General features: G+C 51.8%; 4 protein-coding genes across 8 annotated transcripts in view; 2 read left to right on the forward strand and 2 right to left on the reverse strand.

Annotated features, from left to right (window-relative positions):
- Positions 1-131: 131 nt before the first annotated feature.
- Positions 132-3,482, reverse strand: PGP (phosphoglycolate phosphatase). Its single transcript, XM_068699978.1, has 2 exons — positions 2,807-3,482; positions 132-2,420 (listed from the first exon to the last, which is right to left on the reverse strand). The coding sequence occupies exons 1-2, from the start codon at positions 3,435-3,437 to the stop codon at positions 2,095-2,097; spliced, it is 957 nt and encodes a 318-aa protein (XP_068556079.1). The 5' UTR covers positions 3,438-3,482; the 3' UTR covers positions 132-2,094.
- A 185-nt stretch (positions 3,483-3,667) lies between these two features.
- E4F1 (E4F transcription factor 1) lies at positions 3,668-11,757 on the forward strand. Of its 4 annotated transcripts, none has more exons than XM_068699960.1 (14): positions 3,668-4,049; positions 4,278-4,420; positions 4,532-4,646; positions 5,026-5,231; positions 5,453-5,573; positions 5,846-5,998; positions 6,312-6,478; positions 6,690-6,914; positions 7,219-7,324; positions 7,694-7,911; positions 8,156-8,354; positions 9,117-9,277; positions 9,912-9,974; positions 10,634-11,757. In XM_068699960.1, the coding sequence occupies exons 1-14, from the start codon at positions 3,896-3,898 to the stop codon at positions 10,979-10,981; spliced, it is 2,379 nt and encodes a 792-aa protein (XP_068556061.1). In that variant the 5' UTR covers positions 3,668-3,895; the 3' UTR covers positions 10,982-11,757. The 4 variants fall into 4 exon arrangements, with proteins under 4 accessions (XP_068556061.1, XP_068556063.1, XP_068556060.1 ...); XM_068699962.1 differs by having other exon boundaries at positions 3,670-4,049; positions 4,532-4,628; XM_068699959.1 differs by having other exon boundaries at positions 3,671-4,049; positions 6,687-6,914.
- Positions 11,758-12,106: 349 nt separating this feature from the next.
- ZDHHC4 (zinc finger DHHC-type palmitoyltransferase 4) lies at positions 12,107-19,806 on the reverse strand. 2 transcript variants are annotated; one of them, XM_068699965.1, is made up of 6 exons: positions 19,560-19,806; positions 16,903-16,976; positions 15,091-15,269; positions 14,861-14,986; positions 13,737-13,981; positions 12,107-13,248 (listed from the first exon to the last, which is right to left on the reverse strand). In XM_068699965.1, exons 1-6 carry the CDS (start codon positions 19,671-19,673, stop codon positions 12,964-12,966), a joined length of 1,023 nt encoding a protein of 340 aa, XP_068556066.1. In that variant the 5' UTR covers positions 19,674-19,806; the 3' UTR covers positions 12,107-12,963. The 2 variants fall into 2 exon arrangements, with proteins under 2 accessions (XP_068556066.1, XP_068556068.1); XM_068699967.1 differs by lacking the exon at positions 19,560-19,806 and adding an exon at positions 17,062-17,921.
- A 3,774-nt stretch (positions 19,807-23,580) lies between these two features.
- GRID2IP (Grid2 interacting protein) overlaps positions 23,581-26,352 on the forward strand; it is a 30,275-nt gene continuing 27,503 nt past the window's right edge. Inside the window, exons 1-2 of the mRNA XM_068699343.1 lie at positions 23,581-24,138; positions 26,167-26,321. Coding sequence (XP_068555444.1) covers positions 23,590-24,138; positions 26,167-26,321 — 704 coding nt within the window. The 5' untranslated portion in view covers positions 23,581-23,589. The remainder of the gene's footprint in view (positions 24,139-26,166; positions 26,322-26,352) is intronic.

Raw genomic sequence — 26,352 nt, forward strand, 5'->3', positions numbered from 1 at the left:
GCTTTGTTTCTTTTGCTAATACTCTACATAAGGAGTACAGATGGCACGCACAAATGTGTCCTTAGCTCCCGGAATTTCCACGAAGCACAGCAGCACCAAAGCACGCACAGAGACCACAAAATGAGACAATGCAAGGGAAAAGCAGGTTTGCAAGTTTAATGTGAATTCAAGTAGTGGGTTCAGAACCGTTGGGACGTTGACACGGTTGTGCAGCACGAGTGACACTCTCACCAACACGTTTCAGCACACGGGAATCGAGGTAACGGTTGCCTTGAACAGTGCACAGTCCTCAGCGGGGACAGCGTGCTGCTGCAGGAGGCTGAACGCCCCACCTGGCATGGACTGGTGTACCTGACAAATTGTGAAATTAACAGCACCAGAGGCAGGAAGTGGATTAAAGAACACAGCGTTGAGTCAGACCCTACCTGCAGTAAACCCGTAACGTCCATTTCCGCGTTACCCAGCTAAAGGGAGAGGTCTCTTGTGACTTCTGTAAGCCTTCCAGCTGGAGACAAGAACAGGGAAGAAATTATTCTTGCTTCCTTACACAACCCCGAGTTACGAAAGATCCAGCTAACACTGTGGTAACAGAGACAACGAGCTGTGGTTATCGCTGTACAAACACGGCGCTAAGCCCACGCGTCTCCAGTGTCCGAGGGGAAGGAAACGGCATCGCTAGGGCTGGAGCTACTCAGCTGAACTTTGGCGGATGAGGGAAGGGCAGCACTTAAATGTAACTACCAATAGTTGAATCTATAGAAAAAAAGTGTTATTTGCATATATATTTTTCTTAATTCTGTAATACAAAAGCTTTGAGCTGTGGCCTTTGATTCAGCCCGCATAAAAATCTATCCCGTAGCCTGAGCTGCGCATCGCCTAAAACGTACCTAGAGATCTAGCTAAAATCATCACCTGAGCAAGCAAGCACTCTTCTTCAGGCAAGCAACTGGTGCCCGGCCAGACACACAAGGAAGATCTTGAGATGTTTCAAGGAAGCCCGTGCTATTGTCGCACACAGCCAGTACTCCTTCAGGTTTATTTTGGTAGAGTTGTAAGGCGGGTACCACATCCATCCTCTGCAGACTGAGCCTGGACTCACACCCGACAGCTAAAGCCGAGGCAGGTGCTATTTTGATGCTGAGGCAGCAGGGAAATACAGGAACCAAGGTGGTGTCTAACCCATCCGGATACTTCTGGGGAGCAGCAGTGGTGAGGGACAGTCCTACGTGGTGAAAGCTTTCTGCGTCACCGAACACAAAAGCTCATGAGAACTCAAACTACTGGGATCGGTGACGTACATTCCTCTTACCTTCCCCTTCTGGGAAGGAGATATATTACCATATACTATACTTAGATTTATACCTTAAATAGATTCTGATATATAGTTAGGATCGGGGGAGCTCTTGTACGTGCACGTACCTTACACACACACCCAACACTGGGACAAACACAGGATACAGAAGACGTTGTTGTGTTTTGTGAGCCAATCACCCCAACCTGCATCACAAGTGCAATTCGTAGCGGTCACACGAGGAGACTGCGTACAGCTCCTCCGGCCCGACATCACGCTTACAGTGGGCTGTGCTGCTGAACATGACCCCATCCCAAAAAGTCAATCAAAGGCCAAATACTAATTCCGTCAGCCCCTGCAATCGCTTCCAAACACAGCTGCTAAGTTACTACACACTCCAAAAGTCATTTCCCTGAATAAACCAGACTGAGCCGCAGCCTGTCCAGGAGAGGACACACTGCAAATTGCCGGGTTCTCTTCCTCAGATCAGTTGGCTCTACTTTTCTCAACTCAGCCTAGAGGACAACACGACAGGGAGCATCACAAACGTCTGGGTGTACGTGATACTTATCATTAAAAAAGCCCCAAACCCGCACGACTCGTGTGACGCCATAATGCCCTCCTTGTTTCAAAGTGCATTTTAAAAGACTGAGATGTAAACAAAATCATATCGAGAGGACAGAAAGGTTAAAAGGCTAAGGATCGCTAGCTTCAGGTGGTATCAGAGTGAGTACATTACTGCCACAAGGTGACTGACTGGGGCCCCCTTTGGGGAGCTGCTGCCAAAGCGGCGTTCTGCCCTATTAATCCTGCAGAGCGGGGAGAATGTCGGCTATGCTATCGACATAGTAATCGGGGACCAGGCTCTGCCTGGCGGGGCAGTCGCTCTCCTCGTGGCCCTTCACCTCCTCCAGCGTGGTGACCCCGGTGAGGGTGAGCAGGGTGGTGAGGCCGCAGGTGTTGCCCATCAGGATGTCCGTGTCCAGCCGGTCTCCCACCATGATGGTGCGCGCGGGGTCGATGTCGAACTCGCTGGCCACGCAGTCGAACATGTAGCGGTTGGGCTTCCCCACGATGAACGCCTCGCGCTCCGCCGCCGTCTCCACCGCCTTCACCAGGCAGCCGGTCCCTGCGGGCAGAAACCACAGCGCCCGTTAGAGGCTGCAGGGGAGCGGCAGCACCGGGACAGAACCCTGCAGTGCTTTGGGGACGGGACACCCCAAATAACCCGATAAACAAATAACCCAACAACAGGAATGTGGTTGGATGTGAGATTAGAGGGGAGCAAAGTACAGCAAAGGGCGGTGAGGCAGGGGACAAGGGGCGGCTCTGCTGCCTCTGGGAGGGCTGAGAGGGGGGTCAGGAAACCAGGAACAGGCCCACCGGGTGCTGGAGGGGGCAGGACCACCCTGAACACCCCTCCCCTAACCCGGACACCCCCCGTACCCCCGGTTACCCCCCACCCCCGGGCAACCCAACCCCCCCACTCCCCCCCCTCCCCCCCCAATCTCTCACCGGGGATGGCAGCACCCCCCTCGAGCGGCAGGCGGTGGTCGCGGTTGGTGGCGACGAGCAGGCAGTCGGGGCCTTGCAGCAGGTAGCGCAGCGCCTGGCACAGCTTGGCGTAGCTGAAATGCTCATCGAAGCCCACCAGCACCGCGCGCACCGCCGGCTCCAGCGGCGCCCGGGCCCAATCTGCGGGCGCCGGGCCGGGCAGGGCGGCGGGGCCGGGCGGCAGGTGGGGCACCCCGGCCTCCCGCAGCTCGGCGGCCAGCGCGGGGCCGCCCAACACATAGGCTGCGGCGCCGGGCGGCAGCGCCTGGCGGAGGAAGCGTGCGGCGCAGAAGGCCGAGCCGAAGACGTGTCGGGGCTGTGCGGGGGGGAAGCCGAGGCGCCGCAGCTTGTCGCAGTAAGCCTGGCGCGTGCGGCTGCTGTTGTTGGTCACGTAGCACAGCCGCTTGCCCGCCGCCGCCAGCCGGCACAGCGCCTCCGCCGCGCCGCCCAGCGCCGCCTCGCCCCGCCACAGGACCCCGTCGCAGTCGAACAGCAGCGTGTCCGCCGCCCCCAGCACGGCCCGCGCCGCCTCGCCCTCCAGCCGCCGGCACCGCCGCCGCTGCTGCCCGCCCGGCTCTTGATGCTCCGCCATGGCTTCACCGCGCGCAGCCGCCCAGCCCCCATTGGGCCACGCCGCCGCCCTCGCGCGCTCATTGGTCCGCGCCGCCCCGCGCTCGGATTCCCGTTGGGCGCCGCGCGATCCGCCGACGGGTGGCTCTCGGGGGGACGCGCTGCTATTGGTCGCTCAGCCGAGCCGGCGCGCTGCGATTGGTTGGGAGTAAGAGGGCTCCGCCGGCCATTGGGCGGCCCGCGAGCCGCGTCCAGAGCCCGCTCGGGAGGGGGGAGCGGAGCCTGAAGCGCGGGGGGGGCGCAGCCCCCAGCCCCCAGCCGGCAGCACCCCCCTGCCCCCCCCCTCGGAACCTCCTCAGCGCGGAACCCCCGTGCTGGGCGCCGTTCCCCGCCGAGCCCCTTTGGGCGGCCGTCCCGCGGCCCGTTGTTATGACGACACGGCCGTAAAGCCGCCATCTTGGCCGTGCGGCGCGTTGCGACATGGAGGCCGCGACGGCGGCGGGCGCGGGGCCGGCGGCGCTTACGGCAGCCGCGGGCGGGGAGCGGCGGGGGGCGGCGGCGGCACCGGCACCGGGCTCCTGCCCCGCCGGGCCCGCCGCCTTCCTCGGCCTCCCCGCGCCCTTCGCCGAGGAAGGTACCGGAGCCGCGGCGGGGGCCGGGGGGCGCCGGGAGGGCCCGGGGAGGCGGCGCGGGGAGCGGGGGGCGGGGAGGGGGCGGCGGCGGGCAGCGGGAGGGGGCTGGGGGCTGGGGGTGCTGGGGGTGCTGGGGGTCCCCCGGGCTGTGCCAGCGCCCCGGTGCCGTGCTGGGTGCCGGCCGTGCCCCCCCGGGCAGCCCCCAGGACCCCCCCGGTTTCTCCGTGCAGATGAGGCCGACGTGCACCGGTGCGGCCGCTGCCAGGCGGAGTTCACGTCCCTGGAGGAGTTCGTCCAGCACAAGCTGCAGAAAGGCTGCCAGAGAGCCCCCGAGCCCGCCGCGCCGCCGCTCCTCCCGCAGGAGGCACAGAAGGTGACGGGGAAACGATCTGAGGGGCTGTGGGGGGGCAGAACGCAGTGCTACGGCTTCAAAAGCAATAAAACTAATGAAACTTTCCTGCTACAATGTGTTCTGTCACGGCAGATCGTGCCCTCGGTGGAGGAGTCCATAACGGTTGCCCATATTGTTGTTGAGGCATCTTCAATAGCAGATGAGATCGGGAACGCGTCAGCGATAGTAGGTGAGCTCCAGATAGGAGGTGAGCTTCACGGCGCGCTTGCCTTTACATCCCTGCTGTCAGGAACCTGGTCCTGCATCCTCTTCTGTCTGACCTGCGTTGTGGCTGGGTGAATGACGTTTCTGTGCTGCATGCTTGGGACTGAGCATTATCGTAACGAGGCAAGAGGCATCTCTAGGCCAGCTTTGTGGGGACACAAACTAGATTTAAACGTTGATTGCAGAAATACCCATTGTATTATTAATGCTATAACAACAAGAGCTTTATAAAGATCAGCATCCCAGGGTTTCTCCTTCCATTTCTCCTTCCTACCGCCTGAAATGCTGAAGGAGTAAGTTGATCTAGTCACGTAAAGCCATCTTTTGTAAAGAGCATAGCTGTCTTTGTGTCCTTTTCCCAGGTAGTGGGCACATAAAAGAAGTCATCGTTGCAGGAGACCACGTTTTTGAAAACCCAAATGGTGATGTTGACGGGGAAGTCGCTGAAGAGCAAAGCAACCCTGATGATCAGGAGCAGGATATTTCCACAGAACTGATAAAGGTTAAGCTTCTGGTTAACAAGGAAGGGCGATATGTGTGTGAAATGTGCCAGAAGACGTTTAAAACAGTAAGTATGACTTCCACTCTGTTAGATTAGAGCGATATTTAGGCTGGCCGTTGCACTAAGATGTCTCAAGATAACAATGTGCTTTTCTACTGCACGCTATACTTTAAAACTAGAACTTTACTTTTGTAAAGGAACTTTTTTTCCTTGATAAAAAGCGCATAGTTGAAATGTAACATCCTTTATCATTTGAAACGTCTTTTAAAACGCATTTCTTACCCTAGGCAAGCATCCTCAAAGCTCACATGATCACTCACAGCAGCAGGAAGGACTATGAATGTAAACTCTGTGGAACTTCCTTTAGGACAAAGGGGTCTCTGATTCGACACCATCGGCGCCACACTGGTAAGAGTATCCGAATTGTTCCTTACTGCTGCAGTGCGCTGTGTGTCATTATCCGGTGTACTTTAGAGCAGAATTTATTGCTACTTTCCATCGTCTGCTGAACTCTTGAGCTCCCTGATGTCTGGGGTGCTGCAAGGTGGTGCGGGGTTGTGGGATAAGCATAATTTCCCTGCTGTAAGGAGCTGAACGCATTCTTCTCTAAGGCTATTGCACAGAACTTTAATAACTGGCAGTGGATAATTAAACACAGGTATTTTGATTCTTATTCCCAGATGAAAGACCTTACAAATGCAAGAAATGTGGAAAAAGCTTCCGGGAATCGGGAGCTTTGACTCGGCACCTGAAATCTCTGACGCCTTGCACGGAAAAAATTCGCTTCAACATGAACAAAGAAATAGTCGTCAATAAAGATGACTTGCCCGCAGGTCAGTGATGCTGTAAATGCCTGCCTTGTGTCTGATCAAACCGAGCGTGTTCCTGGTACTCAAACTATAAATTCTTTTTCATTCGAGGAAAAACATACCGCTGTGGCATTCAATTCATACCTTTTGCATGGGAAAAAGTAATTTTATATCAATCTAAACAATTAACCCAAAGTGCACGTAGTCAGGCATCAACTGTAAGAACACTTCAGGATCTGGTACAAAGGTGGTTTTAACAGGCACCTCGTGTTCTAAGACACGTGTTTAGAGGGATTGGCAGTGTACCAGGTGATTAATTCTGCTGCTGTTCTTGAAGGTTCTTGCAGTTCAAACGCAGACACCGTTTCATCAATGGCGAGTGAATCCATTGAGACCTCGCCTGTGATTCATCTAGTGACAGATGCAAAAGGCAACGTGCTTCATGAAGTCCACGTCCAAATGCAGGAGCTTCCTGTCGTAGATGAAAAATCTCTGGACCAAGATGTGAGTGTTGCTTCTCTTGAATACCCACCGTGTATTTTATGCAAAGAAGTATTTTGAAGTATTTTACTTTGTGAAAATTTCTTAGGTGCCCGATATCAGGGCATTAGTCACCTTGGTAATAGTAACTGTTCTACCAATATTCCTGTGGGGAAAAAAAAAAAAGCCTGTGTATTTGCTGTAGCAATTGTTGGGCTCTTCATTCCTTCAGCAGCCACATCCTGAGGAGCTGCCATGTGAGGGGGAACCAAACAGCGAGAATCTGCTGAGGCAGGCCATGAGGAATTCTGGCATTGTGATAGAGAGAGTCGCTGTGGAAGAAGTGCAGAAGCCAGATGAGCCTGCTGTACCGGCTGCAGAAGAACTAGAAAACGAAGTGGTGGAAGCAGAAGAGGAGCCCTGTGCGGAACAGTGTGTTGAAATAGAACAAGCAGAGTCTGTACGTTTGTACTTCCGAAATAGATTCTTAATCTGTTCCTACGCTTGGTTGTTTATGGTGGTGTTGGCCTGATCAGCCTGCACATTGTGCTCCGTGCAGGTCTCCCTGTCCCTGTGTCTTTGTGCCAATTTTTGTAGCGTGTCTTTGTGCTCGTTGCGAGTGTGTATGTTAGTGCAAGCTCTTCTGTTAACATGTACATCTTCCTTGTCAAAGTTGGGGTATTTAATTGGGAATTTAGGTAGTAATACTTACTGTATGTACCAGTACAAAAGCCATATATGCTGTACTCTTTTCTTTCTAATAGACAGATGCAGAAAGAACAAATGGGTACAAGAATTACGTTTGCCCTCACTGTAATGAAGCCTTCAGTGAAGCTACTTCCCTCGAAACACACATCAAAGGCCATTTAGGTAAGGCTCTGCTGCATATGCCGTTGTCTAAATGCACCGTGTCTTACCATGATCTTGAACGTGGTGTACTTTTTGTTGTCTCACGTTCCTTGTCTTTATGTGACCTTCAGCCATGCAAATCCAGTCGATGCTTTTCACATTTGCATGCTAAGGTTGGAGCAGTTGACTTTTGTGAAGTTCCAGAATAGAGCATAAAAGAAGTGCAAAACAGGCTCCATGTTTTCTTACTGTGCGCTGGCAGGGAATGCCAGTTCACAGTAATACATAATACATAATGCAGTAATACCACTTGGGTTCGGTAATGACTGCAGGATTTTCCTGCTTTGCTGCTCCTGGTTGTCCTGTATCCGCCATGTGTTCTCTCTCTAGATTACAAGCCTTTTAAGTGTGAGGAGTGTGGCAAAGAGTTCACAAAGGGTTATCTGCTAAAAAAGCACCAAGAAGTGCACGTGAACGAGCGGCGGTTCCGCTGTGGCGAGTGTGGCAAGCTCTACAAGACCATCGCACATGTGAAGGGGCATCGCAGGGTGCATTCTGACGAGAGACCATATTCCTGTCCAAAGTGTGGCAAGCGGTACAAGACAAAGGTGTGTCTCCCTTGCACAACAGCAATTTTTTATTAATGGGGAAAGGAGGGACATTCTTAATAAAACCCTCACGTTTATGAGGAAACTGTTCCTTTGTGTATGGAAACTTTATGTAATAGGAATGCAAATGTCTTTGACGCATCTTTGATAAGAACAAGTCCTCAAAGATGCTGACTCTTACATTGGAAGCTAATGTACTGCTTGAGTTTGTCACTGAGCTTCTGTTACTTCTCTCTCTGTACAGAACGCCCAGCAAGTCCACTTCCGTACGCATTTGGAGGATAAGCCTTACGTGTGTCAGTACTGCAGTCGGGGTTTTCGGGAAAAGGGCTCACTGGTCCGCCACATCCGCCACCACACAGGGGAGAAGCCTTTCAAGTGCTACAAGTGCGGGCGAGGGTTTGCAGAGCACGGTACTCTCAACAGGCACTTAAAGACCAAAGGTGAGATGGCAAAGCTGCTCTGTGCTGCGGTGGGGGGGGTGGATGTCGGTGTTCTGGGATCTGTTTTGGACAGGATGCATTTTGTCTGAATGATCGTGAGTTTTCAGGGCAGTGTGAAATGTTTAGGATGGTTCTGATGACCTTCATCCAAGGTCATTTGTTTATCTGCATCTCTGTCACATCAAAAGAGGGGATGCAGGGATTTATTTATTTATATATTTCAATCTGTGTTGATCGGTACTTTGTTCAGGCCAAAAAATGGCCACTGTTGCTCCTTTGCTTCTTAAGTGTGGATTTTCAAACCTCTGTGGGTAGTGATGATGATGCATTGAGATTGGCCCATGAACCTGTGTTATCCTTACAATAAAGCTTCCCGGATAGATCCTGAAAGGCAGTGCACAAGCAGAAAAGATACACTGCTTAAACCATGCCAAAAGTTTTACATCTGTTGTATATTCTTCACATACGGCTTTTGAAATCCTGTATGATTTTACGCATCTGAATTTAGTTGTGTATTTCTTCAGATTGCACTGGGCAGCTGCTCTGCTGAAGGCTCAGGTCTGTCTGATGTAGCAGAGGCCTCTTCTAGGTCTGTACTTGGCTTGGTAGGATTAGAGCATGCTGACTGCTGGCCGTTTGTCAGCGGTATCCTGTTAAAGGGATCTCATTAGTGCTGCAGAGTACTTGTCAGGTACTCCAATATTTGAGTTGGTTCTGGAAAATAATGTGTGTTTTTTCCTTCGTTTTTGGAATACCAATCAGGTGGCTGCCTCCTGGCTTTGAAAGAGGTGGAGGAAGTGATAGTGTCTGAGGAAAGTCAGTCGGCTGATAATTTAGCTGCAACAGTCATCTCTGATGATCCTCATACTGTTCTGGTAGAGTTTTCTTCAGTGGTGGCAGACACTCAGGAATACATTATTGAGGTAAGAAATGGGGCAAAAAATCTTGTTGTCCTGCATGTAACAAAGGCACAAAAGTGAGCACGTGGGTAAGACTGTCCATAGTTAATCAGAAGGCTGAGACAGAGAACTTCTGACTGTTCAGGATTGTCCTTGCTTCAGCTTACTTTCAACATTTAATTCTTCTTTTCTCCTGTTTTGAGATAGCTTTTTTTTTTTTTTTTTTGTCTGAAATAAACATTTTTTAACTGTCTCTGGCTGCCAAAAGCAATGAATGATGCATTTCATTTTCTTCCTCTTTGTGACAAGGAGCTAGCCCTCATCTGTGCTGAATAACAGCCCGTTATTGAGTGCCTGTAGTGCTGCCATAGTAAACATTGCGGCTGCTACTAACAGGAGAAAAAATCTGCCCGTTGGCAGAGTCCTGCTGAGAGAGGATGTTCTCTTTTGGTTGTCTGTGAGCACTTTGCATTACTCTGAAGTAGCTCTTCATAGTGGGGTTTAGAGGAAACTTTAAGTTTTTGTCTTCAGAGTAATTACTGCATCATGGAGGAGAAACAGGAAGACTTTTATAAAAGATCTTAGTGTCTTGTGTCTCGGAAATAGAAGATTTTTCATAATAATCTAAAAAGGGAATCACTGTATTTTGTCTTTCAAGACTGCTACTGAAGACATGGAGACCAGTGAAGCTACTGAAATAATAGAGGGAACAAGACATGAGGTAAAGCAGCCATTGAAACTGTTCTTTCTGGGTCCTTTCTGTAGGTAAAATGAATTACTTTTAGAGTCTGAAAGCCATGCTAAATAAACCCAACTTCAAGTAATTTATTTACCGACCGGTGCAGTTTTGCAGACCAGTCTGTATAAAATGCAACAGTGGTCGTACTGGGTTTGACCAAAGCTCTGTCTAACTCTATATCCTGTCAGTGATGGTGGCTAGGAACTTGGAGGGCTTAATACTTGAGAATGGAGCTGCTGGCTACATAGAATTGTACAACACTTTGGCCTTTGGAAAGTCATCCTCCTAAGGAATTTGTGAATGCTAGAAACCGGTGGTTGCAGTCAGAGGCTCTTCGGTTGTAGTCAGCCAGTCTGAATGACTGGGCATGCGTTGTTACGGTTTTGCTGTGATCTGACTTGCTGTTCAAAGTACCCCGCTGGAGAAACGTCTTCAGTGACATGAGGTGCAACTTGTTCTAAGAGTCTGCTGTTCTTGGGTTGATGAGAACTTCAGTGAACAGCTGGAGGAAACTGGAATTAAATGCTGCTTGTAGTACTGCGCTGCTAGTCATCACACAGTGATTAGGGTTATAATTGTATGTACTTCTAACAGAGTGCAACACATCGAGAAATAACTTGGCCTCTTTTCTCATCATGTAGGTCGACAGCCACATTATGAAAGTTGTACAACAAATAGTAAATCAAGCAAACTCTGGTCACCAGATCATTGTGCAGAACGTCACCGTGGCAGAGAACTCCGAAGTAACCACGGATGCTGCAGACACCATCACCATTGCGACCCCTGAAAGCCTGACGGAGCAGGTGGCCATGACGCTGGCTTCTGCCATCGGAGAAGGAGCAGTGCTGACTACAGAGGGTAGCATCGAGACAGAAGAAGCGACAGTGACCATGGTGGCATCAGAGGACATTGAAATAATGGAACACGCAGGAGAGTTTGTGATTGCCTCCCAGGAGGGGGAGGTGGAAGTCCAGACTGTGATTGTGTAACCATCAACGTGCAGCTACTGACAGATGTTAATGTAAAACTAATTATTTTTCTCCAGGTTGGGGAATTTGATTAATTCTAAGTTTGCCATTACAGTTGTTCAGAGAGCAAGGGAGGGAATGCCTCTATAAGTAAGTGTCTTAACAGGATGATACAGGCCTGAGCTATTTTCTGTTTAAAACGGCAATTAGTAGTTAAAAACCTCCGCGTGGGTATACTGTGGAGGCGACCAATATGCCACGTTTGACGGTCTCAGTATTTTGTACAGCTGCCTCAAATAAAGGAAGAGCCTTTGCAAAGCATTTACCTCTGACCACAGGACAGTAGCGTTCTGGTGTTTAAATTTAAAAAGATTCAGAAAGTGAAACAAGTAAATAGGGTCTCGTAAGAGACTACTTAAATTAATCATATGCATTTAAAACAAAACGAGAATACCAAACCTAAGGCATTCTGGCGTGCATTTACTACCAGTCAAACACTTTCATGCCTTTAACCTCACTACTTTACTTCTCCTAAGGCATGGTACTGCAGTATTTTCTTTTTTTATTTTATTATTTTGTATTCTGGACGAGTAGCCTTATGTACTGGTCTATGAAAGAATGCATCATTGTACCCTTGCAAAGCCAGACAGGCTGCTCTGAGAGCTAGTCTGTTGGTGTGTAAAGCCATAGTGTACATGATTTTTTTAAAATCGTATATGGATTTATAATTGCATATTGTACAGATTTGGCATGTAAATACATTTTTAAAAATAAAGTTATTTAAAGTTCTTACTCTATTTTTCCAATTTCTGCTATATTGTCACTCAAACAGAAGGATTTCTGGAAGGAGAAAAGAACAGGGCTACTTACTATTGCGAGTAATACTTACTATTTGACTCACCCTCATCATTGGGTGAGTCAAAAACAGTCTTCCCCTGAGACAAACGCAGATCTCTTAAAGCAGCCAGTACATCCCTGCTGGTGGAGGTCTTTCAAGTGATCTGTAGTTAACCTTCCAGTTAGAGGGACTTCAGAAGGTCACTTGCATAGCCATAAATATACTTCTCTCTGGAAGGACACTGCCCAAGTGCCTTTCAGAGCTCACCAAAAACATCCCTGTGCAGAAGTGGAAGGCCATATTACCACTCTGCTTTTAGAGGTGCCTGTTCTGTGAATGCAGGTGAGCAGCCTTAGAAACAGCTTTGACAGCTTTTTACTTCTGCTGCAGCAAAATGCCTAAACCACAAAGAAATACCTACGGCAGGGTCAGGTCTCTCCCTCATCCTACATGTTGTTAATAGTAACGGGTTAAACATACCAAGTAAAGGCATTCACTGCAGTCTGTTGGACCAAGCTTGCTTCTTCATGCCAGCCAGTTCATTACTGGTCCCTCTAATAACATCGCACTAAGTCAAGTATCTTAAGTAGTGCTCTGCAGAGGCACTATTAAGAAGCATCTCACAGCCCACTGCACCATCCTGCCTTCCTACAGGAATAATCAACAACGGATGTCTCTTTATATGATGTTCCGCATGTACGTCCTCACTACATTGCTGTAAAGTCTCCTGCAGGAAGACATAATTAAGATGTACCAAAGTAATTTAGGAACTCAGTTTGCCTGTTGTGCAGTGGCATATGTTATGCAGCACACAACCAGTAACAGTAACGTTTTTTTTTTAAGACCCTTGCATGTGTGTGTGCACACCCCAGCCGAACCGACCTCTTGTACAGCTGCTTCTGGGCTGTGCTTGTGTCTGAAAAGACTAACAGCTCGTTTTAACAGCTGGTACAAGCAGTGTTACAGACAAACTTGCAAACACTATTTTCTGAAGATTCATCACCTTTATGAAAATAACGTTTCTAATTAACTGAAATACAATAACTTTTTTTTTTTTTTAACAAAAGTTGCTTGTGGTATCAAAACACGCTGCTGAATCAACGTCTTAGAAAAAGTAAAAAAAAATAAAATAAAAAAGAAAAGCCTAATCAAAGGGGTAGTAGTTTCATGTTTTCTTCTCTTTTTCCAGTACTGTGGGAGGCTTAAAGATTTCCTTTAAATTCATCCAGACTCCTTTAGAATAAATATTTTTGTAAACAACTTGTCTGTCACAAGATTGCAGTGTTGGATGGTGGGAACACCCAGATCTTCGGGATTTATGCCACTCGTTGGAAGTTTGGTTGGTTAAGGCCAAATAGAGATTGAAACAGCAGTACGCACCCAGCAGAAGTGTGAGAAGAATAACAAACCCAAGCATGAAGACAATCCTAGGAAAAGTCAGGAAAAGGTGCTGCAAGGAAAGAAAATAATAACTTGGTTACAAAGGTGGAGTACTAAATCACACGGCATTACAGACAGTGCAACATCCCACCTGAAATGCTTGTCTATACACGGAACCTCAGCCCCAGAAACAAGGTCATAGCCCCATCCTCCCTCCAGCTCAGCAATGCTCCATTCCAAATTGAATCTTTGAGTAAAAGCATGCGGATTTCCAGAAATTTATTTCCTTTCAAAGCTTGCTAATAAGCGGGGGTATTTTCTAAATCCATTTATTTCTGAATGTTTATATTTTTGTACTAGAGAGTTTTTTATTATTTTATTAAAAAAAATCATCAACGCAGAAGCACTGCAAAACTGCCAGACACAGAGGTCACAATCTGGTACAACTTCTGGTTTCGGTGACACAATACAGTTTAAGCAGCTCTTCGGTGAGTCAAATTCCAGCACTGGGGAATCTAAACTCCGGGTAGGTTAACAGCCCAGTGAGCATAAGCTTACCTGAATGAGAAAGCGAATCTCAACAGCCTGCTCTTGGCCTTGGTCATCAATGTAACTCCCATGCATCAGATTTGTCAGCAGCACCACTTGGATGAGAAACGCTGCTGTGATGATCGCAATGGTTGCGGCCGTAACAGTCAGCGTGAAGAGGTAGAAGAAGAAATACCTTGCGTTGAAGGCACCAATGCAGTTGTTGACCCACACACAGTGGTGATCGAAACGGTGTACACAGACATTGCAAAAACCTGATCAAAAGCGAGTGACAAGACAGCGTGGTGAGTTGGCTTTTAAGTAATCAATTTGATTTTTACAGTTTCAAATAGCTATTCACAGAATCACAGAATCACAGAATTTCTAGGTTGGAAGAGACCTCAAGATCATCGAGTCCAACCTCTGACCTAACACTAACAGTCCCCACTAAACCATATCCCTAAGCTCTACATCTAAGAAAAAACAGTGGCCGAGATTTAGGTGATAATATTTTTAAACAAATCAATGAATTTCAACCACTTACCCCGAAATAAACATTAAAAACAAATACATGTACCTCATTTCTTCTTTTGTTCACCAACCAAGACTAGACCCAGGTTGGATGGGGCTTTGAGCAACCTGCTCTAGTGGAAGGCATCCCTGGCCATGGCAGGGGGTTGGCATTAGATGATCTTTAGGGTCCCTTCCAGCCCAAACCATTCTGTGATTCTGTGACTTTGGCTTCTCTGACAATACTGCCTATTGTGGCATGTGAAAGGTAGAGATTGTATCTCCCTGCTTTATTTTAAGTGATGATGGTAACAGCAAATTCTGCAAGAGAAACACAAAATCCTGAGCTCAGCTCTTGGCAGGCAATGATTTTTATTTCACCTCTAGGTACTCAAATGCTTGCCTATCCCTGACCCAAAACAATACCCTCAGAACTGGTAATTTCTGTGAGAATAATTAACTGCAAAATAGTTCCGTGAATGGGCAAAGGGCAGCTGTGATCTGGGACCCTGCTAAAAATGAACAAAATCCTATGCGTACTGAGTGGGGTAACAAAACAAAAATAATGTGAACTGCAGTTACTGATAACGAACTAATTTGGGAGTATATTACTGTTATGCTTGCCAAGCAAGTTAAATTCTTACGGCAGTGTTTGGATCTGGCTGGCTTCTCCATGTCGCACGTAGGGCACCGGACGCCTTTCTGAAATAACGCACCATCATACGCATAGATCTTCATCAGTGATGCATGATTTGATTTTGTTATTATACCTGTGAAAAACAAAAACAAGAGTAAATAGTAAAAGCATTGGTGTTGGCAACAGTTTTTGGTTCCATTTTCTAACAGCCGCAGCCCGCAATCGGCATGAGCTTACCGGGATCGGCACGGGAGCAGAGAACGAAGCAGCCGATGTTCCCAGCCAGCAGCAGGTAGGGCAGGAGCAGGAGGAGGAGGTGGAACTCCAGCTCCCAGCAGTAAGGAAACACTTCCCACGTGTATTCAGCATAGACTGCCACCTCCAAGGCTACGTGCAGGACAGTGAACAAATGGCTTCTGCAACAGAAAGGGGACCGTCTGGTTATGCTCAGCATCCCAATTAATAGATCAAGTACACTCAGGTGATCAGCACAGGCTTTCCAAATGCAAGGGGACATCTCTTTTAGGTTTTTAGGCCAACATGGACTGCATATTGAGAGTGTTCTCTCACCCAATGACTCCTCTTCTTTGCACATGAACTCCTTAAAAAACGCCAGCTAAATTTACTTCCATTATTAGCATGTCCTCTGGATTTTTTTCTCTCAGTCAAGTACAGTCTCATAGTCCCCGTGTGCTACCAAAATACGTCACAGCAATAGGCCACAAAATATTCTGCCAAAAGACATTTGCTACACGCTGCTCTGAAAGCAAAGAAAACCCCCCAATCAAAGGTAAATTTAAAAACCTGTAATACAGAGGAGCTGTAAGCAGCTGTTCTAAAAGAAAGCGTGGCAGGAGGTTACCAATGGCGAGCGCTGGTTCCAGCCTGCCAGCAGACTACAGCTTCTGCGAGGCAAGCTGCACAGTGCCTGGCATGCAGGCTGCTTTGGGGTGCATCAGCTGCGCCGCAGCTTCCAGCAGCCTGGCAAACCAACACCAGATAAGCCATGCGTTAGGAGTGCAATGTTCGTTACAGCTCCTTGCATGGTACAGCAGTTTGCTGGACTTTCACCACCAGTTTGAAATAACTCATAAGAGGTATGTTCCTACAGCGTGTCAAGATCTCCTCTCCTGCTCTCTCCTACACCATTTCTGTGTGCAATCCAGTGAGATCCTGGTGATCTCCTCTCAGCTGCAGGGCTGCAAGAAGGCTCCCTCAAGTGCTGCACCTCTGCGTGAGATGAAAAGTCTCTTGGTGAATGAGGTGACGCAGCAGGAGGGCGTGCCTGAAGGATCCAAGTGCCTCCAGCACCCCGTGTAAGCTAGCAGTGACAACTACACCAGGCTCATCAGATAATTGCTCTGTTGCTGGCTGCACATTTGACAGTGAAACCACTCTCCTGGGCTGTGTTAACTAACACCAGAAAATCTGCACAGCAGGCGATGGAACAACAGCAGTGTGCAATCGACAGCTGTAGACACCCCCCGAGTGCCTGGCAAACTGGAGCTGCCACCCCCAGGGGAAGGGCGTTTAAGTAGTTCCCGAAGCAGATCTTAAAGCACCCGATTTTACAGGACACTACAAAATTCACCTTCAGACAGCAGGTTGCATGCTGGCAGCTGTGCAGCTTCCCCTTGAGCCACCTGCACGTCCAGGCTGCTGGACTAAGACTAATGGGCTCTGAGGGGGAGCAGGGATCACTGCCTCTGTCTACGCTCATTCCACAGCTGCCAGGGTGTTTGTTTTGTAATTCTCCTGTGGATGCAGCTTCCCACCAGTGTGACCAGCATCTGTTGTAGTGGAAACTCCTGAGCCACATTTTTTGTCAAATATGTTCACATATTTCAGAGTCCCATCTTCTCAACAGAAGGAACAGAAAGACAACAGTATGGCAAACCTTAAGGGAAATCTGTAATCCCCACCAAGCATCCCTAATGAAGATGGAATATCTGAGGGTAACACCGAAAGCTCCGGTGGCAGCAGATCATCAATAATAATCAGAAACATTAGCAAAAATAATGTCAAAAGCATATAATAAACGTGCATTACCGTGTGTGGAAGAGCCTGTGAAGCACCTTCTGTGTCGCTCTCTGGAGCCGTGTGGGGATTACCAATGACAATACCTGAGGCAAATGAAAACACTGTTACTGGTACTGCACATCACTTCTGCCACAGGCACAGTTCAAACAAAAATGTAAGTCACCTCACCCCCCACTTATATATCCCTGTACCCATATCACCAGGGAGGAAGCCCATCTTCAGGGGCATTTGAGCTCCTAGGCAAGCAGTTGTGGGGGTTTCCAAAAGGGGAGTGATGTTCCCTATTCCTGAAGCCCAGCAGGCACAAACAAATTTATCTGGGTTAATGTGTGAAAGTTATAAGGAGCTTTTAGCAGGTTAAAGACTGGGTCAGTGGCTGAGCAGGGGATAGAACTGAGCAATTTCTCAACTACAATATGCTCCAGCAGGCCATGGGACAGATGTAAGCAGAGATAAGCAAAGAGATAAAGCCTGCTATCCTCCAGAAAAACAAACAAACAAATACACAAAACCACAAAGCAAAACCCCAGCTTCTTCAGCTACAGCCACGATTCAGCCTGATAGCTCCGTGTCTGTCTGAGTGCCGTTTCAAAACCAGGCAGACACAATGCAGAATAAAGCTGCCTGTCTTCATTCAGGGACATCCTCCGCAATAGGCTGTGACTCTGGGGTTGTTTGGCTCTGCTGTTCAGAAGATGACAGATCTCTATAGCAACACGCTGCTCCATCAGCGGTGGAAGAAATAGAGCAGCTGAGCCTATTTCTAGCAGACATGAAGAGAAAATATGCAGCCAGAGCTTTTTATCTTAGATGTGAAAGACCAGAAGGCAAAAAACATATGTAGGGTTGAGAAGATGTCAAATATTTCTCTTTTAACTGGTATGCCTCTTATCAGCAGTTCAAGTTACAAGCCTTTTTAAAAAGAGATTGAATACTGCAACAGGAGACGCATTAGGCAACTAGACAGAAAAGCAACCTATCACACAATTGCTAAATCCAAATTTAAATGAACTGTGTGTTAATTACAGCCCTACACTGCACTGATAGCCTGAAACACCCATCATTCGCCCACTTACAGAACACCCATCCCTTGTGCTTCAGCCAGTTCTTACATCAAAGAAAAAGCTCCTAGAATACGATTTGTGCTTGTGGTGATAACAGAGGTGTGAGGGAACGAGACCTGTGTCATGAATAAAAGCAGCCTGCGCAGCCGAGCCGCTGGTGGGTTGGAAAAGACTCGGGGGTGGAAGATGACTTGCCACAGAGCTAAAAACAGCTGTGCTGTGTGCAAGTGGTTATTTCTATTGCTCACGATGAATACTTTAAAGGGTGTTCAAGGAGTGCAGTCAAACAATTTCAATCCGCTCCCAGGTTTATACACTTAATTAATTACAGTCAGAAATTAATTTAAAATACAGCATCTACAGAAACAATTTAGGACTACCTATGTTTATTTCATGCCTACAAGTATCAGTTGCATTTCTCCAAAAAGGGATGTTCTAACACAGCAGCATTTTAGTTGCTGATTGCTACACGTTTCTTAAAAGTACCTATTAAGGAATGTGGCAAAATAATAAATTTCTCTGCATGGTGATCTGAGTGTCTATGAAACAAAATGGTAACACTAGAAACAAAAATCAATGTCTGCTTAGACTCTCATAAGCAGCACTAAATATTATTTACAACTTAAGTAATTGCCTCATCCTTTCCTTGGCAAGATTGCTATGCCTTTTTTCCCCATTCAGACACAGCCCAATAGGCAGAGAAATAAGCTAGTGCCTTGCCAGTTCGTTCCCTGCCTTTACAACAAAACACCAACTCTTAATCCTCTCCTAAAGCTCCTAATTCCTTCACTTTCCTAGGAAACAACAGCCTGCAACATTATCACAGGCTCACCTTAAAAGCTTCCCCTAAAACATTTATTACCAGCTATAACTCTCTCCCTATTTTCATTCTCAGCACCTCCCCAGGACTTGCTCCCGTTGAGGGGAGCAGCGAGTACCACCAGCTGCGCATCCTTGGGGCTCGTTACTGAGGAGCATCTCCCAGGTGAAGTGCGAGGCTGTCACTGAACAAGGGGATTTCAGCAGGGCAGGACAATGCGATTTTGGCACGGCGAGATGTGCCACCCTGCCACCACCCCAGTGACCGGGGGCAGCCAGCCTGGCGCAGCAGCAACAGCAGAGGCCACCCTTGGGTGCGGGCAGGCTGCGAGCAGGCACCTGGGCAGGGTTTTGGCAGCCTGAAGGACGCGGAGCGCTGCTGGTGGTGCCGGTGGGCATCCCCCTGGGAGCTGGGCACCCACCTGAGAGCTGCCAGCACAGGCCGGGCTGCACAGGGCCACCCAGCCCCACATTTTTATGGAGCAGACACATAGAGACACATACCCTCGGACACACACTACTGATGGAGGCCGAGAACCCAGGGAGGGACCAGGGAACCAGGCCCAGCCCCAGGGGCACGACCCAGCCCCAACCCCGGCCCCATCCCACCCGGCCTGGGGCAGCCCTGCCAGGGCCCCGCCGCCCTCGGAGGCCCTCGTATCCTGCTCACCCCTGCCCCAAACCCTCCCTCTTCGTTCAAAGCCGCCCCCCTGTCCCCTCAGACCCCCCCTGTCCCCTCAGAGCCCCCCCCCCCAAGCCCCGGGGCCGCCCCCCGGGCCCTACCCGCGCCGCGCCGCCCAAGGCCCCGGCCGCGCTCCGCGGGCAGCCGCCGAGCAGGGCCGCGGCTGCCAGCAGCAGCAGGCCCAGGTACAGCGCCAGCAGCACCGCCAGCTCCATCGCGGCCCCGGCCGGCCTCGGGGCGGCTCCCCCGGCACCTGGCGGGGGCAGGAGGCGGCCCCCGGACAGGCCTCGGCCGGGCCCCGGAGGGCGCTGCGGGGCCGGGGCCGCCGCTCGGAGCGCCCCCTCCCGGGGCCGTGCTGCGGAGGGGCCGGGGGAGGCCTGGAGGGGATGCGGGGAGGCCCTGCTAAAGGGGGAGGATTTGAAGCAAAGCCCGCCCGGAGCCTGAGGGAGCCCCGAGTGCTGCGGCCCGAGGGGCACCGCCTGGAAGTGGGGTGCTGAAAGGGAAAGGAGGGGGGGTTGGGGCAGTATGTGGGGACAGGGGGTGACACGGTGACATGGGGTGACACTGAGTGACATGGGGTGACACAGAACAACACAGAGTGACATGGGGTGACACTGAGTGACATGGGGTGACACAGAGCAGCACAGGGTGACACAGAGTGACATGGGGTGACAGTGAGTGACATGGGGTGACACAGAACAAAGAGTGACACAGAGCAGCACGGAGTGACATGGGGTGACACAGAGCAACACAGAGTGACACGGAGTGACATGGGGTGACACAGAGTGACATGGGTGACACAGAACAACACAGTGACACAGAGCAGCACAGGGTGACACAGAGCAGCACGGAGTGACACAGAGCCACAGGCCCTCAGGGGCTGGAAGGCACCCTGTAAGACCCCCCCATCCAACCCCCAGCACCCAGAGCTGTGCCCGCTGTGCCCTGGGTTCGGGAGGTGCCGGCAGTCCCTGGCCGGTCCCTGCCCGCTGCCCATGAGCTGGCTCCGTCCCCTGGCCCTGCTCGGGCTGTGCGGTGCTGCTCACGAGTGGCCTATTGGGTTACTGTGCTGGGGCACTTTGCCATAGAAACTCGGGCGGCTGCTGCCGCAGGTAACTGATCCAGAAGCTGCCTTGTGGCTGGGATGACTCTGCCAGCCCATGCTCTGCGTCCCGGGCGGCCGCACCGTGGGCACCACAGGTAAGCCCTGCAGGGCGCTGGGGATGTGAAAATAACTCGCTGGGGAGGAGAGGCTGCGGATGAGGTGGCGTTTCAGGAGGGGATCTTCTTTTCCCTGCTAAGTTCTCAGCCAACAACACATCAAGCTTGAGACTGAGAGGACATGCAGCCTCCATTTGCACAGGGGCACGGCTGCCCCAGAGCACAGCAAGGACCAGCAGTGCTGGTGTGCAGCCTGGGGCACTGCTCCTGCAGGAGGGCACAGTGGAAAACCTTTTTTTTTTTTTTTTTTCCTACTACTGGTTACAGCAAAATTTCTGCTCTGGGCACAGCCATAGACTGGGGACATTCGCTGCAACACTGCCAGTTTGGTGCGAGGCTGTGTTTGTGTGGGCAACACATGGGGTCTGTGCCACATCTGTGCACAGCCAGGACTGGCCGTGCTCGGGGCTGGTGCTGCGTGTGGCTCTGTGGCCACCCGAGCTGTGCCCCAGGACAAAACAGCAGCAAAGGCTCTAGCAGCAGGCTGAGTCTGAAAGAGGTGAGGTTCAGTCAGTCAGAGCACTGTGAATATCAGCCAAAAGCCTCATTTGATCAAAGTCTGGTCTTCAAGAAAACCATCTTCTCGTTACCACAGATTTAGCTCGGAGTCCCAGAACTAATTTCTTGCAAGGAGCAACACTTAGTCATTGTTGAAAGTACTCGAGTCACTTAGAAGTGGTGGGAAAGGAAGCAATGACTTCACTTGCTGAAAAAAAAAAAAAGAAAAAAAAGAAAAAAAAAAAAAAAAACTTTGATCACAGCTGTGTCTGCAGTTTTGTCTGTTGGGGCAGTTAGCAGCAAAGATCCCTGGTGTTTTGTAGCACCCACTGGGGCAGGCAACACCCCCAGCACCCTCCACCACAGAGCACGTCCCTGCAGCTCCCTTTGTTAAGGTTTTGCCCATCCTGTGCCCTACAGCCCAGGTTTCTGGCAGGTTGTTCCCCTCCGGCCCGGTGCCGCTCACCGAGGGGATGGCAGGGTTGTTGTGTGGTCAGTAATGGGATGTGCCGTCCCTCTGCAGATCCCCAGCCCTGCTGGTGCCACAGCAGGACGTGTAATACCCTAAAACCTCTTAGTGTGCTAAGCCCCGGGATCCCTAAGTGCTGAGGAAGCAAAAGAGAAAATCAGAAATAGCAGCTTAAGGGGGGAGCTGGTGGGAGCGTGGGGCTGGGCTGCAAAATGCTCCCTGCTGCGAGGAGCTGGTGGCCCTGCTGGGGAGGGAACTGTCCCAAGCAGCCACCCCGATGTTAGCCTAGACCCCAAATCCTTGCAGCATGTCGCGTGCTGCTGGGCAGACGCGCACCACCAAAAGTTCTGGTTTTCCACCCAAATCTCTGGCGGTGGGGCCTGCCAGGTCTCGGGGTGCTGCGTCCCTGCTGCTTTGCAGAGCCCGTCTTGGGATTTGCCCCTGTGGGTGATGGATTTCCCTCCGTGTAATCTGTTTTACCTCCCTTCAGGCCCTAATCCCCCCTCAATCTGCAGGCTCAGGTCAGCACCGGGCGCAGCCAGGGCCAGCACGGCAAGAAGTCTGTGCGCGGGTCTCTGCCATGGGAATAAAGTCAGCAAGGACTGGGGGAACCAGAGGCACGGCAGCCCTCTCTGCGTGCCTGGCCTCGACCCGGAGCGCCTGGCAGGGCTCAGGGCTGGAGTGAGCAGCTGGGGATGTGGCTTTGGCCACCTGGTGCAGCAGCCCTCCTTGGGGGCTCCCCAGCTGTCCCCCCCATGCTGGCAGCCCGCGGGCTGTCCCCTGGGGTGGCAGCGAGGAGGCAGGAGCTGCGGGAAGGCAGGACGCGCTGCTGTGAGCCATGGAGGAGACCCCAGAACTCCTGGACCCCTTAGCGGGACAGAGCTGCACCCCACAGGCACCCACCAGGCTCGCTGCTGTGGATTTCTGTGAGTGCTGTGGCAGTGGGACGCCGAGGTGGGAGGGTGGTGATGGTTGCTGGCTGGAACGTGGTGGTGCTGGCAGCATCCTGACAGGGCAGGGACCGAGCTGCAGCACAGTGCTCGGTCCTTTTTTATACTCCCTGGTGAGGTCAGCGCTCCCAGTGCCCTTCGTAACGCAGTCTCCAGCAGCTGCTGGTGACCACGGGGCAGCCTGGGGTTGCTGACACAGATTTCCGAGGTTGTGCCATGTTCTGGCTTCGTGCCGTGCCATGGGGCTGGTCTGTGGCAGGGGCTGCCTGCCGGGAGCAGCTGGGCTGCGTTGCTTTGAGTCCTGATCTGAAGAGTGTGAAACTAAGGCTGCATTGCTGAGGAATGTTTCCGAGTGATTATGAGCCTTCATAGTCCCCCTAAGATAACTTGCCCCGATAAAACAGTCTGGGTTTCATTTCTGTAAATGCTTAATGTGTGCTAAGTAACACAGGTGGAATAAAGGTGGGGATATAAAGCATCTTCAGGCAGCTAAGATGAAATGAAGTGAAACTCTGCATGCAAATTAATTTAGCGAGTGTCAGCAGACAACGAATGCCCTCACACTCCAGCAGCATCAAAGGGCACCCAGGAGCGCTGCTTTCCTCTGCTGTGAGTGCACCACGGCCATCAGCTGGGCTGGTCCTGCCCTGGCAGAGACTGCAGGAGTTTGGGACATTTAGCTGTGCCACTGTCCCTTTGAGCACGCTTCTCCCACTGCACCCAGAGCAGGTCCTAACCCACGAATTAACAACAAAGTGCTTTTGAAAATCCTCATCTTTGTATTTCAGGGTGCTGTTATCAGGTTAACATGGGATGTTTTGGCCTTGGAAGGATGAAAGCTGTTTTGGGGAAAATATAATGAGAAGCATCTCTCTGGGGGCATTTCCTCCCCCAGGGCATGGAGGCACGGCCCAACGCGGCATCTACAGGAGCAGGCACTGGGAGCAGAGACTCCCCACAGCCCCGTCTCCCCTTTCTCTTGCAGTTGCAGCCATGCCGGGGACCAACGAGGGCTGGCCGGAGGTGTTCGGGTTCTCCATCGGCGGCCGCGGGCCCTGCTACGTCCTTTGGGTGGAGGAAGGCAGCAGCGCGGCGGCAGCGGGCCTGCGACCAGGGGACGAGGTGCTGGAGCTGGAGGGGCAGCCCGTCGCCTCGCTGGGCCGCCCGGCACTGCTGGCACTGGCTCGGCGCTGCACGGCCGTGCCCCCCAGCATCGGGGTGCTGTCCCGCCTGCAGCGCGCCGACCTCCCCCCGGGACCCCGTGGCCGCTTTGGCTTTCAGCTGGCGGGCGGCAGCCCCCCGCGGGTGGCCAGCGTGGCCCCCGGCTCGCCCGCTGCTGCCTGTGGCATCGCGCCCGGGGACGTGGTGCTGGAGGTGGACGGCGTGCCCGTGAGGTGCCCCGCGGCCGCCGCTGCTTTGGTGGCCTCCTGCGGTGGGCACGCTCTGCGCCTGGGGCTGCTGCGGCCCCAGCGGGACCTGGGGCACAGCACCGATGCCGTGCGCCAGGAGAGGAAGCAGAAAGCACGGGAGTTCAGCAAAAAGGTAAGGCTGGGGATGTGGGGGCACCGGGCACCCCGCTGTGCCGTGGCCATGGGGGCTTGGGGCTGGATGAGTCTGGGCGCCGGGGGTTTGTGCTGTGGGGTTTGTGGTACCCCTGTGCCATTGAAGCTCTCGGGGCTTCAGTGCGAAGAGAAGGGGCCAAATTCCTCATGTGGCAGTGATTGCTGGAGGAATAAAGGGTGCTGCACAGAGCTTTGAGATCTTCCACGTGCTCGCTCCCTGGGCGCTGTGGGAGCGCAATGCTCGTCGAGTGGGAACCCAGGGGCAGGGCCCTTCCTCCTGCCCGCCTGTCCTGCAGCTCTCCGGCTGTCCTGCAGACTCACTAGCTCTCATCTCCTTGCAAAGGGAAAACTGTCATCACCATTACATCCTCATCGTGCTCCTGAAGGCTGCCTGGAGGGCAGTTTACCAAACACATCGCCTCTTGCTAATTATTAATTTGATCGTGGTTGTCTTTTAGTCTTTCTAATTTCCATTTCAAAGTAGCCTTTTAAAATACTGTTATGAAAATAACCAAGCTTGTATTTTTTGATCCCAAGCTAATAGAGGAACAAGGCATTCATAAAGAGATTCGTGGGTATCAGCCGAATCCCCCTCTGCCAGCTTTTAAATTAAACATTCACAGACAGGCGTTGAGGTTTGGATCCTAAGGTAGAGCACCGCGTGTGAAACAGATACCCGCTGATTACAGGAGATTAATGAGTGGGGGAGAGGCTGTTCCACGCTGCCTCCCTCTAGCGAGGCCACATTAATCCACGTAAACGTTTCCTGGCTGGTCACAGGGGAGCAGTTTTGAAGCCAGCGAACTGGTGGTGCTGCAGGCACCTTTTCCCTGCCAGCTGCAGCAGCCCCCAGTGGCGTGGTGGGGACCAGGCTGGCCGTGCTGCGCACACCCCTCAGCAGTGCCCTGCTGCCCAGTCCTGCTGGGCACGGCCACCACAGGGCCACGGTGTCCCCACAGGCAGGGATGGAGCCACGCGTGCTGCTGGAGCACAGCCGGGATGGCAGGCAGCGTTCCGGAGGGATTCGGTGGCTCAGATGTTTCAAGCAGCTTCATTTTTATGTGATGCAGTAAATAATAGCATTTGGGGGGTGCCTCCCCCTCATTGCCCTGCAGGCTCTGCTCTGGTAGGTGCCTCTGCTACCCAAGTGACACCATCCTCCTGGCATGGATGGGGGTCAGAGGGTGCCAGGGCTCACATTTCATGTATGCACTGCTTGCAGGTTGCTCACAAGCCTGGGGAATGGAGGTTTTCATCACCCTCCTACATCCAGCAGGGCTCCTGTTCTGTTAGTGCCCGGGGCAGGACAGGTGGTGCTCATAAAAGGGCTGGAGCTGGGTTGCCCATGCCAAGCATTGCTTGGGGCCATCACCAGAGGTGCTAAAGGTGCTCGTGGTCTCAGTTTGGGTCGTTTCCCTTTGTTCCCTGCATGCTCAGGGACATGCTGGGCATGGTGCTGACACGAGCGGGGGCAGCGCTGCCCCGGTTCCTGCCGCAGCGAGCCCCTCAGCCCCAGCCCAGGGGGAGCTCAGTGGAAGTGGCCTGGGACCGAGCTCTCCAAAACACCACGTTCTTTGTCATCTCTGTGCTGGATCCAAAGAGAAAAGCGTGCAAAGCCATCCGTGGGGAGGCAGCTGCCGCTACCGCCCCAGATTCGGTAACCTTGAAATGCCGGCTGCTCCGCAGCACAGGGGACTGCAATGAGCTCCTCTCCTCCTGCTGCTCATCCCCACCTGGGAGCTGCCAAGGCCCATTCCATGGCCAATGCTCACGCCTGAATCCTCTCTGCCCACATCCCCACAGCCTCCAAGAGTTATGGGCAACACCACGGTGGGACCAGAGGCATGGGCACCTCTCCGGGCACACCGCGGGTGCCCCAGGCTGATCCCCCTGGCCAGCAGGGTGCTGCCCCTAGACAGACCCATTTCTGTGCTGTGTGTGCCTCTGTACCACGCTTAACCCTGCTGCTCAGAGCCCCTTCCCCTTTGCTCCTGCTCCTGTGCTGCAGGTGGACGACATCCTGGGGGAGCAGCCGGAGCTCAAGGAGAAGGTGTTCACCGTGCTGAAGCAGTACGCGGCGGAGCGCAAGGTGGAGTGCCTGGCCTCTGCCCTTTGCATGGTGCTCACGCAGGAGTCCCACCAGCAGCTCATCGACAGCATCAGGTACGGGCTGTCTGGAGCCCCCGTCCTGCCG

This window comes from Anas acuta, chromosome 15, assembly GCF_963932015.1.
Source record: "Anas acuta chromosome 15, bAnaAcu1.1, whole genome shotgun sequence".
Taxonomy (NCBI): domain Eukaryota; kingdom Metazoa; phylum Chordata; class Aves; order Anseriformes; family Anatidae; genus Anas; species Anas acuta.